This window comes from Halichoerus grypus, chromosome 7 (assembly GCF_964656455.1).
Source record: "Halichoerus grypus chromosome 7, mHalGry1.hap1.1, whole genome shotgun sequence".
NCBI lineage: Eukaryota > Metazoa > Chordata > Mammalia > Carnivora > Phocidae > Halichoerus > Halichoerus grypus.
Window position 1 is genome coordinate 100,958,964 of NC_135718.1, and position 18,678 is coordinate 100,977,641.

General features: G+C 35.9%; 1 protein-coding gene across 1 annotated transcript in view; it reads left to right on the plus strand.

Annotated features, from left to right (window-relative positions):
* MROH9 (maestro heat like repeat family member 9) overlaps positions 1-18,678 on the plus strand; it is a 91,036-nt gene that overhangs the window by 24,356 nt on the left and 48,002 nt on the right. Inside the window, exons 4-6 of the mRNA XM_078078663.1 lie at positions 3,294-3,429; positions 4,019-4,105; positions 6,021-6,125. Of these exons, the coding sequence (XP_077934789.1) occupies positions 3,294-3,429; positions 4,019-4,105; positions 6,021-6,125 (328 nt within the window). The remainder of the gene's footprint in view (positions 1-3,293; positions 3,430-4,018; positions 4,106-6,020; positions 6,126-18,678) is intronic.

Here is an 18,678-nt window from a genome sequence, read left to right on the forward strand (position 1 = left end):
GAGATAATGCGTGCAGGGCAAGTAAAATACCTAGTGCCTGGTGTTAAAGTCCTCAGTATCAGTGCTTCTTAACCTATTTTAATTCTCCTTTGGGAATCTGATGAAACTTTTGGACTACCCCTCCCCACAAAATACAGACACATAGAAACAAAAGTTGGTATATTATTTTATAGGGTTCATGAAAAGGCAGACCCTAGATTAGAATCCTGTTTCATATTTTTAGCTTTTTTTTTTTTTTTTTGGTCTACCTAAATGTGTTAAAAATCCCCCAGATAATAATTTTCCTTTAATTTTTAAAAAAATTTATTATAGTTTTTTGTACTTTGGCCAAGTATTCTTTGGTACATAAAGTTTTACACAAGCTATATCCTCATATATACTTGTATAATTTAAGTATATAAATCAGTTTTGTTTCTATTAAACGCGACAATAGCTTACTTCTTTTTTTGACTACTGTAGGCTTTCTCTTTTTTTTTTTAAGATTTTATTTATTTATTTGACAGAGAGAGACACAGCAAGAGAGGGAACACAAAGCAGAGGGAGTGGGAAAGGGAGAAGCAGGCTTCCCGAAGAGCAGGGAGCCCGATGTGGGGCTCAATCCCAGGACCCTGGGATCATGACCTAAGCCAAAGGCAGACGCTTAACGACTGAGCCACCCAGATGCCCCACTACTGTAGGCTTTCTTAATATTTAGTTTCTGCTTCCTCTTTTTTTTTTAAATCTTTATTAAATTTTCCAGCAAAGATCATTATACTTATTATTCCCCCTTTTCTCATTTTATACTTGTCCACTTTACCTATGCCCTTTATTTCTTTGATTACATTTTTAGTAGCTTTAAAATTTTGTTACATGCTTAGTTTGTCATTTTTCTCTCATTTTATTTTTTTATATTTTAAAAAGATTTTATTTATTTATTTGAGAGAAAGTGAATGAGAAGGAGGGAGAGAGAATCTGAACCAGACTCTGCATTGAGCACCAAGCCCAATGCAGGCTTCCATCCCACAACCTCAAGATCCTGACCTGAGCCAAAACTAAGAGTGGGACGCTTAACCAACTGAGCCACCCAGATGCCCCTTATTTTAAATGAGAAAAATTCTAATAGTATTCTAGTATTTTTAAGTACTTTGAATTTTCTCATTTTTAAAATAGATTTCTCACTGTGATTTGAGAATCAAATGTATATCCTTTTATATTTTGAAACTTTTTACAGCTTGTAAAAAGCCTTTTACAACTATGATAAATATTTGTCAGCACTCCATGATTATTGAAAAAGATAATCCTTGATACCTCATTTAATATAATTTATTTATACCTCCTTATTAATTTTATTTTTTTCCTTATTAATTTTAGTAAAGATCTCCTCTTTTGCAGAATTTTTAAATTTTTACCTACCGTATGCTGATAACTGAATGCTTAATCTTCTATGACTGTGTTTGTTTTTCCTTGTATCTTTAATAATTTCTATTTCTCCTTGTATTTTTAATAATTCAATACCTTATACCTTTTAATAATTATTTTTAATAATTTAACTTTTTTCTATGTGTTATTAACTATTCCTTCTATTATTTCAAATGATAGTATATATCTCTCTTAATATTCTTTCGTTCGAACTAAACATTTTATCATATTAAAATGTCCCTCCTGATTTATTTGTGATCATGTTTAATATAATTTCCCCATGTTTTTATTAGGACGCATCTACTTTGTTTTATTCAATTGTGGTTCTTCAAATTATACTTGCAAAAATATGTATTGCCTTTTGCTTACTAGATCATACAGTAATTTAGTGAGGAATGCTTAGTCTTCCTTCTCAAGTTCCTTTCTATATCACCTGATTGTGCACCCTGGAATATAAAAAAAGCATTTACACTGAAATTCTTAATTCTAAGATGTCACTTATTGTAAAATACACTGTAATTTAATAACTACTCTTTTGAAAGCAAATTATATGTGGATCCAAAAAAGTATCCTTAACAGCAATTGTCCACGTTGACCCATAGATTTGCATGTGTCTTTCTTTAGTACCACTGGTGTCTCCCACTCAACCTTCCTCACATTTAAAATTTGAAGATCTAGGGGTGCCTGGGTGGCTCAGTCGTTAAGCATCTGCCTTCGGCTCAGATTGTGATCCCAGGGTCCTGGGATCGAGCCCCACATGGGGCTCCCTGCTCGGCGGGAAGCCTGCTTCTCCCTCTCCCGCTCCCCCTGCTTGTGTTCCCTCTCTCGCTGTATCTCTCTCTGTCAAATAAATAAAATCTTTAAAAATAAATAAATAAATAAATAAATAAAATAATAATAATAATAAAATTTGAAGATCTGTTGCCCATTAGCAGTTATGCATGGCCTTAGAGGATCATGCTATTTTTCTAATCTTTATTCATGACTTGGAGCATTTTAGCGTTTTTAGGACTAGCAGTATGATTTCAAAGTACATTGAAAGAAACTATTTTCTATTTCATCAAAATCTTAATTTTGTATTTTCCTAAGCCAAGTTATTTATCCCTAAAAGTTAAATACCTTCCCCTGAAAATTCTACTGGAAACTCTTGATAGATAGCTGTTCAGAGTCTAATAATTCATTAAAGCCATGAATAAGCCAAATTAATCTTCCCTAGATTTGAAAATTATCTAATGTATTCTAAGAGAGTCCATTTCAAACAGTGGGTATTAGACACTTTGATTTTCCTGTCCAGTAGAGAAAAGATATTCTGAATCTAGCATAAAATTTCCTACCTTACCATCTATATCACCATTTTTTCAGAAAATAAGAAAATATTTTCACCTCAAAAAAAATGAAGAAGGACTGTTATCTACATCACACATATCTAAGGAATAATAACTATGTCATAACTTATCTTCCCAACTGCTGATGGGCAGGTTTCTTTTGCCAAGAATTGGAGTATGCATCCCAATAATTTCAGAAATATTAAAATGTAAGAAGCATAGTGTCACAGTTTAGAGAAAATGTGGCAGTAATATAGTTCAACTAAAGCTCAGCATGGCTTTGTGGGCTTGCCTGGAAATGTAACCACTTTTTACATTATTATGTCTATGGAGAAATATATTCTGGTTTCTAAATAACTGATTACAGATGATTTTGAAAAAGAAACTCATTCCTGTATATTTAAAGCACCATTGTCATTTTTATGAGAATATTTAAAACCCACATGTTATATAAAGCCGAGAGCTGGGCCTCATTTTATAGTACATTCTCTCTTGCACAAGAAAAAGCCACTAAATTTAAGTTACATTTGTTCTCTCCTCTATTTAATAATTACACCTTTTTCTTACCAGCTTTGTAGATCCCTTACTGCAGTTTGAAACCCAACTGAAGATAATAGAGTCCTCCTTTAAAATAGTATTTGCTATACCAACTCTTGAGAAAGTGAAGGAAATGGGAAACAGTAAAGATGACCCAGAGGACCTGGAAGTGAGTCTTTGTTTCCTTTAATTATTATGAGATATTATTATGCGCCACAACAGTCCTGCATAATGCCCCTCCACGGGTCATAATCCTTGTTGTTATCTCATTCACCCTTTTTAGATACAATAGATTAACAACAGTATATTCCAGCATTAATCTATACCCCCTGGACTCCTTGTGAATTCTACAAGTCATGGGATTTAATGGATTGTATAGGAGTTATAGGAACAAATGAGTGAAGAGATTTTTGGTTAATTGTTTTAGAAAGGACAAGAGTTTATGGGCAAATGCTGTAAGAAAGGAAATAAGAGCAGAGAAAGGTGGAGAGAGGAATATCCCTACAGTAAGGTGAGCAACATCTCTGCTCTCTATTTCCTCAGCACAGCTACCCAGTGCACCTGCCCTATAAGGTGGAGGTGCAATTCATGGCACAGGGTACTGAGAGAGGTCTCATCTCTAGAGCTGCCTCTCTCCTTTCTTACCTTCAGTTTATGGGGAGAACGCAGGACCCCAGGACACAAAACCATAGACACTGAGTAAAATTACATCTAATTTTATCTGGCTGGCTGGTTGTGTAACTTTTTTTGTTTTTCAGAATTTATATCAAAACATTTTAAACATATTTGAGGACACTCTTCTGATCTTAGTGTCTAAAGACCTCTATAAACTGCAAATCTTAAAGGTAAAGTAAAGGGAAAATAAGCATTTTTGTTTTCTTGTCTTAAATCTAAAGAGCTCACTATATTTCAGTTATTATTTCCCTTTTCCCATACTATGTCTTCTTCAAGTATTTGGTGGCTGATTTTTTTCTTTTCCTCCCAAGCCATATAATTATCCCCAAAATGAAATCATTTCCCTTTCTTTGAATTACAGAGACATAATTTTAAGAATTCAATTTTGGGAAGATGGCATCAATAAAACACTTAAGAAGCCAAATGTTATGTGGCAATGTAAGAGTGAATACAATATAGGTTAGCAGAAAAGAGAGGGTGATTGGCTTGAACTACCTGCAGATCCATGCAACAATACTTTGATGGTGTCTATATGCTTGCTTCCTCCTCAGCAACTCTGGAGCTAAAGTGTCCTATCTTAATGGATACCATGGTATCAGAGGAAAGCCTAACAACTGTCCAAATCCCCACTTACATCCAGACCTCACTGTGTTTTTAACATCCCAGGCAGAGATAGGAGACTGCTCAGGATGTCTTAGGATCACTGGGGGCACCTGTCTGTAAATACTGGGAAACCAGAATGACTTACTCTACCAGTAACATTATGAGTTTGTGCAAATCATAAAATACATTCAAGTAAAGAAGCAGAATTAGTATCTCTGAAGACAAGAAGGAATGTGAGGGAAAATAAAATATACAGAGTTTATTTGTGCCTAATTTGAGTCAAATATTTTCTGTGCATTTTAAAAACTTAACCTCACAACCCTTTAAAGTAGTTATTATTATCCCATTATTACAACCATCTCCCTATGCATGCTCTTTCAGTCAATAAACCACTGTTTTTTTGAGTATTTACTCTACATCAGGCACTAAACAGAATGCTTCATATATAGGTTATCTCATTTAATCCTTAAAATAACCCTCTGATGGTTATTTTCCCCCATTTTGCTGATAAGAAAATGGGAAGCAAAGAGAGGAGCAATAATATGTGTAATGCTAACGAATGGGGAAGCTGCTCTAACTTGGAAACCTGTTACTTAACCATGTTGTTCTTAAACCTTCCATGTCTAGAAACTCACTTGATTCTCAAAAAGAGCTAAAAGCCCACTCCTGGAAAAGGCACAGGCTGACACCCCCCCGCCCCCGGGATTTAGAGACTCTTCTGCCCTAGGAAATGGATTTCAGAACAGTTTTATACAATGGGAGCAAGTGAAAAGGAGGAGATTTAGCATAAATACTGTGAACTCCAACAGAGTGCCTTAAGAAATCTGTTAGTAGTGATTGGTATGTGAGGCATATGCAGTCTTCTTCCCTTCCCAAGCTTGTAAATATGTCCTTACAACTGAAGATTTAGAACAAATAGAAGTTACAGCAAGATGGAGTTGAATCAAAATTAACAAGAACTTTCTAACTGAACTGCCTCCAGGAATATTCTCTGCAACTATGAGCCAGAAAATATCTGAGTGCTGAATCTGCAGAGGAAATTCTGGAGTAAGATGACACTTCAGGATCAGATGACATTTCAATTCTTTTTTAAAACTGAAAATCAGATCCTGTGATGAGAGAGAGAGAGAGAGGATATGTACTTTGAAAGAAAAAAAGGAGAAGCAACTAACAATCCCATGATAGCCTCCTGTTAAACTTTTTGTGATGACTGACAAAGTGACTTATAATGCACATCATTAGTACATATTCGTTGTATAAAATTAAATAACATACAACCTAAGTGTAGTTACTACAGTAGATGAAGTAGTATAGTAGATAGCTTGTAGTATACAACTAGCTTTGTTGTCATCTTTTTGAGATAAATGTAGGTTAGATGTGAAATAATCAGGAGTCCATGGGGACCCTTGACTTGGTGAAGTTGGAGGGGACTTGTAGAAATGGAAACACCATGCTCTAGGATGATTCTTATGTTTTCCACAGGACATGGCTGTGTGGATGAATGAAGATAGTTCGTACCTGCAGGAGAGAATTATAGTGATCATCAGCAGGGTGCTAAGCTTTGCATCCAGGAAAGTCAGGGGATATGTAAGTCACAGAGTGCAATCATGCCACCTGCTTCTGAAGACTGCATTTCTATAATGCTGCTTTCCAAGTCTTGGCTCTTGAAAACTCTAAGTGCCTGCTTGGTATGAGCATGCTGGCAGGTTGGGATATTAAGAAAAGAGTCAATATAATACATGATTTTATGTCAATCAGAGCAGTCTCTCAACCAATTGATTAAGACCCTTTATGCTTTCCACAAACAGAATGAATGTGTCAAAATTTTTGCTGACTCTCTGGATCACAATCAATGTTATTTGCAACCTTATTAATCCTTCCATCTCCACTTTCCCTCTTATTTCTCCTTTTCTTAAAATATTTTTAAAACCATTATATATGTATTTGAAATTTACACAAGTAATTCCTGAGTCTTTTCATTGTAAAACATGCTAGAGATAGAGCAGAAGTCTTCTTTACTATCCTCTCCATCCTAATCTCCTCCTTAGCATGCTGCTGTGATATGGATCCTGCCAGACAGCCTTCCGTGTACACACCCACATAGACATGCACACACCGAGATGCATAGTTTTTTACTTAGTGCTTCTTTATTAAAATCACATTATATTTACACATGATTCTGCAATTTGATTTTTTCACTGAACAGTATGTTCCTCAGATATTTTCATAGCAATATATGTAGAGTTATCTCATTCTTTTAGCCAAAACATACATCCCATAGTTTTAATGTATTGTAATCTACTTATAGATGGACATCCAAGTATATTTAGTTTTTTTTCTAGTTCAACAATATACAAATAGTCATCTTTGTTCAAGTAAATATGTACTTAGAAATACTTAGAAAGATAATAGATCAAAGAGTAGGAATAGTTTATACTTTTAACACTACAAAATTATCTCCAGTTTGTATTCCTGTGGATATTAGAGTGCTTGTTTCCCTACACCTTCCACCAACACTGGGAAGTTATTGGACTTTCTAATTGTTGCCTTTCAGATGGAGAACAAATTGGCATCTCATAATTGCCAGTGTTTGCTGAGGTTTTCTATATTTTTAATAACATTATTGTCTTCCTTCTAAGAAACCTTACTATCTATGAACATTTCTCTCTCTTATGGATACTGTGTATCCAGCCTCTGTTTTGCAACTCATCCTTAACTGTGATTTTTAAACATACACTTCTAATTGCTTATCTGATTGTTTGAATCATTTCAGGAGTTCAGAATAAAGGGGATCAGAAACATACATTCATGATATCATCTTCACGTACCCATTTTCTACTACTTAATCAAATAGCTTCCAGACAGATTGAGACAAAAAGCCTAGATAAACCTTAGAACATATCTGAATTCTTACTATTTTGTTTAAAATCAGCTTTGGTGGAGTGCCTGGGTGGCTCAGTCAGTTAAGCATTTGCCTTCGGCTCAGGTCATGATCTCAGGGTCCTGCGAGCCTGCTTCTCCCTCTCCTCCCTGCTCGTGCTCATGCTCTCTCACTATCTGTCTCTCAAATAAATAAAATCTTAAAATCAGCTTTGGGATGTAATATAATTTACTTACATGAGGAAAGGTAGTTCATAATGTTCTTTGCATCATGTTGAGTCTATTTCAAAAGAGAGATGGAGTGGTTTGTTTTAATCTTCTGGTTCTCTGGTTTTGTAAGCTGGGTGGCTATCCATTCAAATGTTTGAAAGGCTAATCATACAAAATTTCTAGCAAGGCTTGAGATTAAGTGTAGTTCACAACTCCGGCCTATTTTTCTGCACAGTTCATAAATGTTTCATGCACTCAGCAAGTATTTGATGGTGACTGTCTGACCAAGTTCTATTCACATGCTTTTATCTGCTTTTGCATTTTCATTCAGTATACATATATCCATTCATTCATTCTAGTGAGTTCCACTCAGGTAACAGGTAAGACATTTTGGAGTTTTGTCTTCTCAGTTCATTCTCCCCTACACATAGCCCACCCCTCAACTGTGAAAAAATAAATGTGCAATTCCACTTCTGTGGCAGAAGGCTCTCATAGAATGAGGGTTCCTACCTATAACTGAGATTTGTTTGAGAAGCCAAGTAGGATAACCTATTATTTTGTTCTGCAATGTTCACTGAGTGCCACCAGGTGGAAGCACACTAGCATTTTCCAGAACATGGAAGCTAAGCTAGCATCAACCAGTTCATCAAAGTCAAGGAGGCTTAAAACTTTAAACTTTCTCTTTATGATAATGTCCTCTAAAGATAGTTAAGTCCATGAAATTAATGGAGAAGAGAGGACAAATATATGAAATAAAACAGCTGAATGTATTATTAAATTAAAAACTAAGCTCCCCACAGCCCTCGTCTGTGTATCTCTATGTCTGACATATTGAAGATAATCAGTGAAGATTTGTTTTGCCCTTCTCTAATTATATGTAACTATCCATTCTGTTCTCAGGTGCTGTCCATTCACTGGAAAGACTTTTTTTTTTTTTTAATAAATTACCCTAGCCTTGTCTTCCAGGGTCTCAGAGGCCCTTGTCCTATTGAACAATCCTGACTACCATTTGTATTCTATCAAAAATACTTTTTACTGTAGTAATTCTCCTTATATGACCTATGTGCTATCATGGTGAAAAAAACTTCTACAATCAAAGAATATTTGTCCCTTCAATTAAACTATTCAATTTTCAAACAGGCAAGGAAATGTGAGCTAAACATGTCATCTTATATCATTAACAGAAAGATTTTCCCTGGGTTTGTTCCTTTGGCACATCAGCATTTGAAAGATGGGTGGAATTTAAGGAGGACAATGGCAGTGGAGTAGGAGGACCCTAGGCTCACTTAGTCTCATGAATACAAGTAGATAATTAACAAATTATCCTAAGTACCCCAGAAATCAACCTGAAGACTGGCAGAACAACTAAAGGTAGAGAAGAGTCCAAATCAAAGATGGTAGGAAGTGTGGACACACAGTTTGGGAGAGAAACGAATCATGAATGCTGTGGTGGGGAGGGAGCCACAGTTGAGGAGAAGGGCAAGAGATAGACTAGCACAGAGGGAAGCACACAGGGAAGATGATTTCCCCATAGCAATTGGCTTGGAAAGCAAGAGAGGTCAAATTTCGTAAGTTCTTGCAACCACTGGGGCTTAAAGCCTAGAGTTTTAAAGGTCAGCAGGCTTGGCTCTGGGAGAGCCACATGGTGCTGCTAGTAGAGAGAAGGCAGAACAAACAGCCTGTGGACATACAGTGTGGAAACAGTGATATGAAGAACACTCAGGGCACACAGTGAACTTATTTGTTCTTCTCTGAGTGTGTCCCAGAGAGGCAGCATTCATGGAGAGACTCCTCCAAGAACAAAGGAACTCCCCTGCCCTCAGAATTAATCCAGAGCCATGTGCAGGAACCAGCACAGCACCAATACTAGCTTCCTAACTTTCTTACACCAAGCCCTGACACCCCAGGCTCCAGTAGAACCACCCTTCCCAATCACACTTGCCTCAGTTCCAGCCCAGCAGGCCCCCTTTCCCAGGAGAATGGCCCAAATCCTTGCCCACACTGAATCTCCTGACCTGGGAGTTTTGCAGCGTTCCAGTTCTGGTAGTGGTGGAGATAGGTCTCATCTCACAAGCAGACTGGAGCACACCTAGTTAAAACTTGCCACATTCAGGCCTGGAACCAAGCACTGACCACAATAGGCAAAGAGAGCCTCTGCAGACAACTGGCCTGGAGGATAAAGTGGCCAGGACACAACAGCAGAGTGCACACAGCACACACTGGGGATACTCCCTGAAGCAACAAGCCCTGGGGAAGAAGGGACACTATACTGCAGGACACTATAGGACTTCTTCTTCATAAGGCCAATATCTTCAAGAACAAGAGATGTAGCTGACTATTCTAACACAAAGAAGTAGGTACAGAGACTTAAACAAAATAAAAAGACAGAGGAATTAGTTCCAAATAAAAGAACAGGACAAGCCCACAGCCAGATCTAAGTGAAAAACATAAATAACATCCTGGATAGAGAATTTTAAGTAATGATCCTAAAGATACTTGCTGGACTTGAGAAGAGAGTGGAAGTCATCAGTAAGACCATTAACACAGAGATAAAGCATTACATGTCATAGATAAAGGGCTCAATAAATGAAATCAGAAACAGGACTGATGGAATGAACAGCAGGCTGGGAGAAGCAGAGGAACAAATCAATGACCTAGAAGACAGAGTAATAGAAAGTAATCAAGCTGAACAGAGAGAAAAAAGAATTATGCAAAACAAGAATAGACAGGGAATTCAGTGATTCCATCAAACATAACATTCATATTGTAGGAGTCCCATAAGTGGAAGAAAAAAGAAAAAAGCAAGGAGAAATTTTATTTGAAAAAATAATAGCTGAAAAGTTTTGAGGAAAGAAACAGACATCCAGATCCAGGAGGCACAGAGATTCCCCCAACAAAATCAACAAAAGCGGACTTGCACCAAGACATATTATAATTAAAATGGTAAAATATACTGATAAAGAAAAAAATTTAAAGCAGCAAGACAAAAAACATCAGTCAGTTACAAGGGAAAACCCATGAGGCTGGCAGGAGATTTTTCAACATAAACTTGGCAGGCCAGAAGAAAGTGGCATGATATATTCAAAGTGCTGAATGGGATATATGTGCAACCAAGAATACTCTATCCAGCAAGGATATTCAGAAAACAAGAGATAAAGAGTTATTCAGAAAACAAGAGATAAAGAGTTTCCAACAAACAAAAACTAAAGGAGTTCATGACCACTAAACCAGCCCTACAAGAAATACTAAAGGGGACTCTGTGAGTGGAAAGCAAAGACCAAAATCGACAGTATAAAGATAGGAAACACAACAGCAGTAAAAATGAATATTTCTGTAAAAAAATCAGTCAAGGAACTCACAAAATAAAAAGATGTAAAATATGACAACGTATAACTAAAATATGGGGAGGAGAGAAGAGAATGCATTCAAATTTAAGTGACCATAAACTTAATATAGACTGCTATATACAGAAGAGGTTATATACAAACCGAATGGTAACCATATATCAAAAACCACTAACAAACATGCAAAGAATAAAGAGAAAAAATCCAAATATATCACTAAAGAAAACCAGCAAACTACAATAGAGAGAGAGACAAGAAAGGATCAGAGAAAATCTTCAGAATCAGTCACAAAACAGGTTAAGAAATGGCAATAAATACATATTTATCAATAATTACTTTGAATGTAAATAGACTAAATGCTCCAATCAAAAGACATAGGCTAACAGAATGGATAAAAAATGAGACCTATCTATATGCTTCCTACAAGAGACTCGTGCCAGACCTGAAGCCACCTGCAGATTGGAAGCAAGGGAATGGAAAAACATTTATCATGCTAATGGACATCAAAAGAAAGTTAGAGTAGCAAAACTTATATTGGAAAACTAGACTTTCAAACAGATTATAGGGCACCTGGGTGGCTCAGTTGGTTAAGCATCTGCCTTCGGCTCAAGTCATGATCGCAGGTTCCTGGGATCAAGCCCTGCATCGGGCTCCCTGCTCAGCGGGGAGTCTGCTACTCCCTCTGCCCCTCCCCCTGCTCGTGTTCTCTCACTCTCTCTTTCTCTTTCTCTCTTGCAAAGTAAATTAAAAAAAATTTTTAAAGAGATTGTAACAAGAGACAAAGGGCACTATATAATAATAAAATGGACTATCCAACAGGAAGATATAACAATTGTGAATATTTGCACACCCAACATGGGACACCCAAATACATAAAACAATTAATTACAAACATAAATGAATTCATTGACAATAATACAATAATAATAAGGGACTTTCCCATCTCACTTACATTAATGGACAAATCATTCAAACAGAAAATGAATACAGAAACAGTGGTTTTGAATGACACACTAGATCAGAAGGAGATAACATGTATTCACAGCACTCCATCCTGAAACAGCAGAATACACTTTCTTTTCAAGTGCACAGAATATTCTCCAGAATAGATCACATACCAAAGCATGAAAAAAGCCTCAACAAATTCAAAAAGATCAAAGTCATACCACTTATCTTTTCTGACCACAACATTATGAAACTAGAAATCGACCACAAGAAAAAATTTGGAAAGACCACAAATATATGGAAATTAAATAACATGCAACTGAACAATGAACAGATCAATCAGGAAATAAAAGAAAATTTAAAAATTACATGGAAACAAATGAAAATGAAAACACATGGTTCAAAACCTTTGGGATGCAGCAAAAGCAGTTCTAAGAGGGAAGTTTATAGCAATACAGGTCTACTTCAAGATGTAAGAGAAATCTCAAATAAATAACCTAACCTTACACCTAAAGGAGCTAGAAAAAGAACAGCAAACAAAACCTAAAACCAGCAGAAGAAAGAAAATAATAAAGGTTAGAGCAGAAATAAATAATATAGAAACTTAAAAAAAAAAAAAAAGAACAGATCAATAAAACCAGGAGCTGGTTCTCTGAAAAAATCAATAAAATTGATAAACCTCTAGCCAGACTTAATATGAAAAAAGAGAAAAGACTGAAATAAATAAAATTACAAATGAGAGAGAACTAACAACCATCAACACAGAAAAAATAAACAATTATAAGAGAATATTATGAAAAACAATATGCCAACAAATTGGACAACCTAGAAGAAATGAATAAATTCCTACAAACATATCACTACCAAAACTGAAACAGGAAGAAACAGAAAATTTGAGCAGACTGATTACCAGCAATTAAATTGAATCAGTAATCAAAAAACTCACAACAAACAAAAGTCCAGGACCAGATGGCTTCACAGGTGAATTCTACAAAACATTTAAAGAAGAGTTAATACTTAGTCTTTCAAACTATTCTAAAAAATAAAAGAGGAAAGAAAACTTCCAAATTCATCCTGTGAGGCCAGCATTACCCTGATACCAAAACCAGATAAAGACACCACAAAAAAAAAGAGAATTACAGACCAATATCTCTGATGATCATAGATCCAAAAATCCTCAACAAAATATTAGGAAACAGAATCCACCAATACATTAAAAAAATTATTCACCATGATCAAGCGGAATTTATTCCTAGGATGTAAGGATGGTTCAATATTCACAAATCAATCAACATGATACATCACATCAATAGAAGGATAAAAACCATACAGTCATTTCAATAGATGCAGAAAAAAACATTTAACAAGGTGCAATATCCATTCATGATAAAAAACCCCAACAAAATAGGTCCAGAGGGAACATATCTCAACATAATAAAAGCCATCTATGAAAAAACCACAGCGAACATCATCCTTACTGGGGAAAAACTGAGAGCTTTTCTCTTAAGGTCAGGAAGAAGACAAGGATGCCCATTCTCACCACTTTTATTCAACATAGCACTGGAAGTCCTAGCCACAACAATCAGACAACAAAAAGAAATAAAAGACATCCAAATTGATGAGGAACAACTGAAACATTCACTATTTGCAGATGACATGATACTCTATCTAGAAAACCCCCCAAAAAACCCATCAAAAAGCTGTTAGAATTGATAAATTCAGTAAAGTCACAGGATACAAAATCAATCTACAGAAATCTGTTGCATTTCTATACACCAAAAATGAAGCATCAGAAAAAGAAATTAAGAAAACAATCCCATTTACAATTGCACCAAAAATTATAAGATACCTAGAAATAAACCAAATCAAGGAGGTTAAAGATCTATACTCTGAAAACTATAAAAACACTGATGAAAGAAGTTGAAGATGACACAAAGAAACAGGAAGACATTCCATGCTCATGGACTGGAAGAACAAATATTGTCTATACTACCCAAAGCAGTCTATAGATTTCATGCAATCCCTATGAAAATACCTCCAGCATTTTTGATAGAACTAGAACAAATAACCCTAAAGTCTGTATGGAAACACAAAGGACCCCAAATAGCCAAACAATCTTGAAAAAGAAAAGCAAAGCTGGAGACATCACAATTCTGGACTTAATTTATATTACAAAGCTGTAGTAATCAAAACATATGGTACTGGCACAAAAATAGACATACAGATCAATAGAACAGAATAGAAAACCCAGAAATAAATCCACAATTATATGGTCAATAAATCTTTGACAAAGCAGGAAAGAATACCCAATGGGAAAAGACAGTGTCTTCAACAAATGGTGTTGGGAAAACTGGACAGAAACATGCAAAATAATGAAAATGACCACTTTCTTACACTATACACAATAATAAACTCAAAATAGATTAAGGATCTAAATGTGAAATCTGAAACTACAAAAATCCTAGAAGAGAACACAGGCAGTAACTTCTTTGACATTGGCCTTAGCAACATTTTTCTAGATAGGTCCCCTGAAGCAAGGGAAATAAAAGCAAAAATAAACTATTGGGACTACATCAAAATAAAAATGTTCTGCACAGAGAAGGAAACAACCAACAAAACTAAAAGACAACCTACTGAATGGGAGAAGATATTTGCAAATGACATATCTGATAAAGAATTAGTATCCAAAATATATAAAAAACTTATAAAACTCAACACCCCAAAAAACAAATAATCCGATTAAAATATGGGCAGAAGACATGAATAGACATTTCTCCAAAGAAGACATCCAGATGGCCAACAGACACAAGAAAAGATACTCATCATCACTTACCATCAAGGAACTGTAAATCAAAACTACAATGAGATATCACCTCCCACCTGTCAGAATGGCTAAAATCAAAAACACAAGGAACAACAGGTTTTGGCAAGCATGTGGAGAAAAAAGAACCTTCTGGCACTGTTGGTGGAAATGCAAACTGGTGCAGCCACTCTGGAAAACAGTATGAAGATTCATCAAAAAGTTAAAAATAGAACTGCCCTATGATCTAGGAATCGCACTACTGGGTATTTATCCAAGGAATACAAAAACACTAATTCAAAGGGATACATGCACCCCTATGTTTATAGCAGCATTATTTACAATAGACAAGACATGGAAACAGCCCAAGTGTTCATCAACTGATAAATGGATAAAGAAGATGTGACATATATATATATATATGGAATATATATATACATATTATATATATGGAATATATATGGAATATTACTCAGCCATAAAAATGAATGAATCTTGTCATTTTCAACAACAAGGATGGAGCTAGAGAGTATAATGCTAAGCAGAATAAGACAGAGAAGGACAAATACCATAGGACTTCACTCATATATGGAATTTAAGAAACAAAGCAGATGAGCAAAGGAGAAAAGAGAGAGAGAGAGACAAACCAAGAAACAGATTCTTAACTATGGAGAATTAAACTGATGGTTACCAGAGGGGAGAGAGGTAAGGGCATGGGTTAAATAGGTGATGGGGATTGAGAGGATGTCATGATGAACACCAGGTTATGTATGGAATTGTTGAGTCACTGTATTGTACACCTGAAACTAATATAATACTGTATCTCTAACTGTAATTAAAATTAAAAAATAAATAAATAAAAGATGGGTGAAGGATTTCCAATCAAAGCTGACAGATTGTCCACATGCCTTTCTCTCCTCTCCCTTTAAAGTCCTCACAAAATGGTAGTAATGACATTTGTGAAATTCATAAAAATTTTCAATGGGATAGTGATGTCAATAAACTTCTGGATGATAGATAAGACAGAAAATGGTAACTGACAAAGCCTAGCACAGGAAGCTGAAAGGCAGGTGCACACGATCATTAGGAGGAGGTACAGCTTTTCATGAAGAGGTTTGCCCTGTGCAACCTTGGAGAAGTGGGAGCTATGGAAGCCCAGTAATGATAAAGAATAAGAGGCAAAGGAAGGCCAAAAATATATGCATTAACTGAAAGGATTCGCCAAAAGTTTATATAGAAGAATCCATACTGCCTTCTATCCCCCTTGATGCACACACTATATTCCACAGGGACATGGTCCATTGGCAGGTAAAATTTGAGGACTTTTTCTCAAAATATTTAGAAAATCCCTGAGAAAATTGTCTTGATTATGTTGTTTCCATATATTTCAGCATAACCCCAGCTTCCCCACCTAACGACTCAAAAGCTAAGCCCACATTTTGACAAGCCTTGCTCACATATATAAACCCCACCAAGAAGCATTACATTTTTAAGTATGACTAGATAACCAGATTTGCCAGACATTTGATTAAACTCTCCCAATACAAGAGTCAGCCCAAGATAAATAAAGAGAAAAACGTGATTATCAAAAATAAAGAGACAACTCAGGGCACAGGTGAGATTTTAGCCTCAAAAAAGGTAGAGAAGACATATTTATATGCCAAAAGAAGATATAATTAAAGTGAGCATGACCTATGCATTGAACAATTTTACTTAGTCACAATAATAAGACCACATTATTGATTTTCAACTTTTAGGATCAATCTATACATCGATCACAAAAAACCCACAATGCAAATGCTATCAACTTAACAATGCAAAAACAAAAGTGCAGAGAATAGTTTAGTTGTTCCTCAACAAGTTAAATATAGAATTAACATATGACCCAGCAATCTTAGGTATACGCCCAAAAGAATTTAAAACAGATGTTCAAACAGAAACTTCTACACGAATGTTCATGGTGGCACAATTCACAATAGCCAAGAAGTGGAAACAACCTAATTGTCCATCAGCAAAGTGAATGGACAAATAAAATGTGGTATATTCATACAATAGAATATTACTCAGCCATAAAGATAAATGAATTCAGATATATAATGCAACACTAATGAAACTTAAAAACACACTAAGTGTAAGAAACTAGCCACAAAAAGTTACATGTTGTATGATTCCATTTATATGAAATAGCAGAGTAGGCAAATCCACAGAGACAGAAAGCAGCTTTGTGGTTGCCAGGAACTGGGAGGACAGAAGAATAAGGAATGACTGGTTAATGGTACATGGCTTTCACTTGAGGTGATGGAAAATATTTAGAGCTAGAGGGTTGCCTAGGTGGCTCAATCAGTTAGGCGTCCGCTCTTGGTTTCAGCTCGGGTCAAGATCTCAGGGTCATGAGATTGAGCCCCATGTCGGGCTCCAAGCTCAATGCAGAGCCTGCTTAAGATTCTCTCTTTCCCTCTCTTTCTGCACCTCCCCACTCCGCTCATTCTCTCTCTCTCTCTCTCTCTCTCTCAGGAAAAAAAAAAGGATTTAGAGCTAGAGAGAGGTGATTGTTGTTCAACATTGTGAATGAACTTAATGCCCACCGAGTTATGTACTTTAAAATGATTAAAATGATAAATTGTAGGTTATGTATATTTTTTGCCACAATAAAAAAATGCAAAATAAAGTACAGGCAAAAGAAGTAGGGAAGTAGAAGTGATAGAAGAAAGTTGAAGGGAAATAAGAGTGCTCCAAAACACCTACTACATAAAGTGGTGGATCAACAAGATATATTATGAACAGGAAATAAAAGTATTACTATATTGTGAAAATAGAAAAGGGAATGACTAAAAATAGTAATACACATAATGGGTAATATGCTATATTGGAAGTATTGTGGCAAAGTGGAAGGATGTAATTGAGCTAAACCCTAATTTATCACAGCAGAAAGAGATAAGCAATGTCCTAAACTGATATTAGAACAGAAATGGAAGTCCATCTTAGAGATAAAGAGGTGACTTCCAGAAGAAGCAGCTAAAAAACTTAGGAGTGGTTGCCTCTGGAATTTAGCATCTAAAACTATCATTATTGTCGAGATAAGGAACTGGAGGGGCCAGATCTTCAAAGAAGGATTCCAGTAAGAAAGGGTCAGAAAACCAAGTAGAAATACTTAGGCTAAGGGATTAATACCGAGAAGCTTCTTTTCTCAGATTTTGAGGTGTTTTTTTTTTTTCTTGGATAGATTTTCTATAAAAACAGGGCCATATTGTATTAGAAGTTCCCAAAGTCTTATGTTGGAGAGGGTGTAGCTGTGGTTGGCACACTTCTGAAGGGGCTGTGCAGTGCATAATCTGTGTGCTCCATGGTCCATATGGCCTTCTTCCTATCTTGTCTTATCTTCCTATCTTCCTATCTTGTCTTATCCAAGGTCATGTTCCCCATCCTCCTCAAACATGCCATACAATCTAGACATGGCCACACCTACAATGGAGACAACACCTAGAAAGACCTGATCTAGCAAACAGAATAGACAGACCACTGATAGCTTCATTTACAAAAACACCTGGTAAGAATTATACATCCACAAGTTCTTGAGAAGGGGTAATCAAGAAAGGCCATTTGAGGCAAAAGTTATAATACAATAAGACTGTAGGGGTAAACAGCTAAAAATTGTTCCCAGTGTCTGTGAACTAAACTGAGAGTACTCTTCCATCATGCCCAATACAAAAACACAACTCTTCACTCTGGTGATTCTAAAATATTGCCCTTAGATGGAAAAAGAAAGTTGGAATGTAACTCCAAAGAAAAGAACGTCCAAGGAAAAAAATATGTCTCCCTAGATCCTAGAGTAGAGGCATCCCATACTGTCTGCTTCTAGATTCTCCTAAGTCATAGAACTCCTAGAATAGAGGGATTCCAAGCCCAGGCTTACAAAAAAGTATGGGCAGAAAGAATCAGAGAACATCCACAGAAGCAAAAG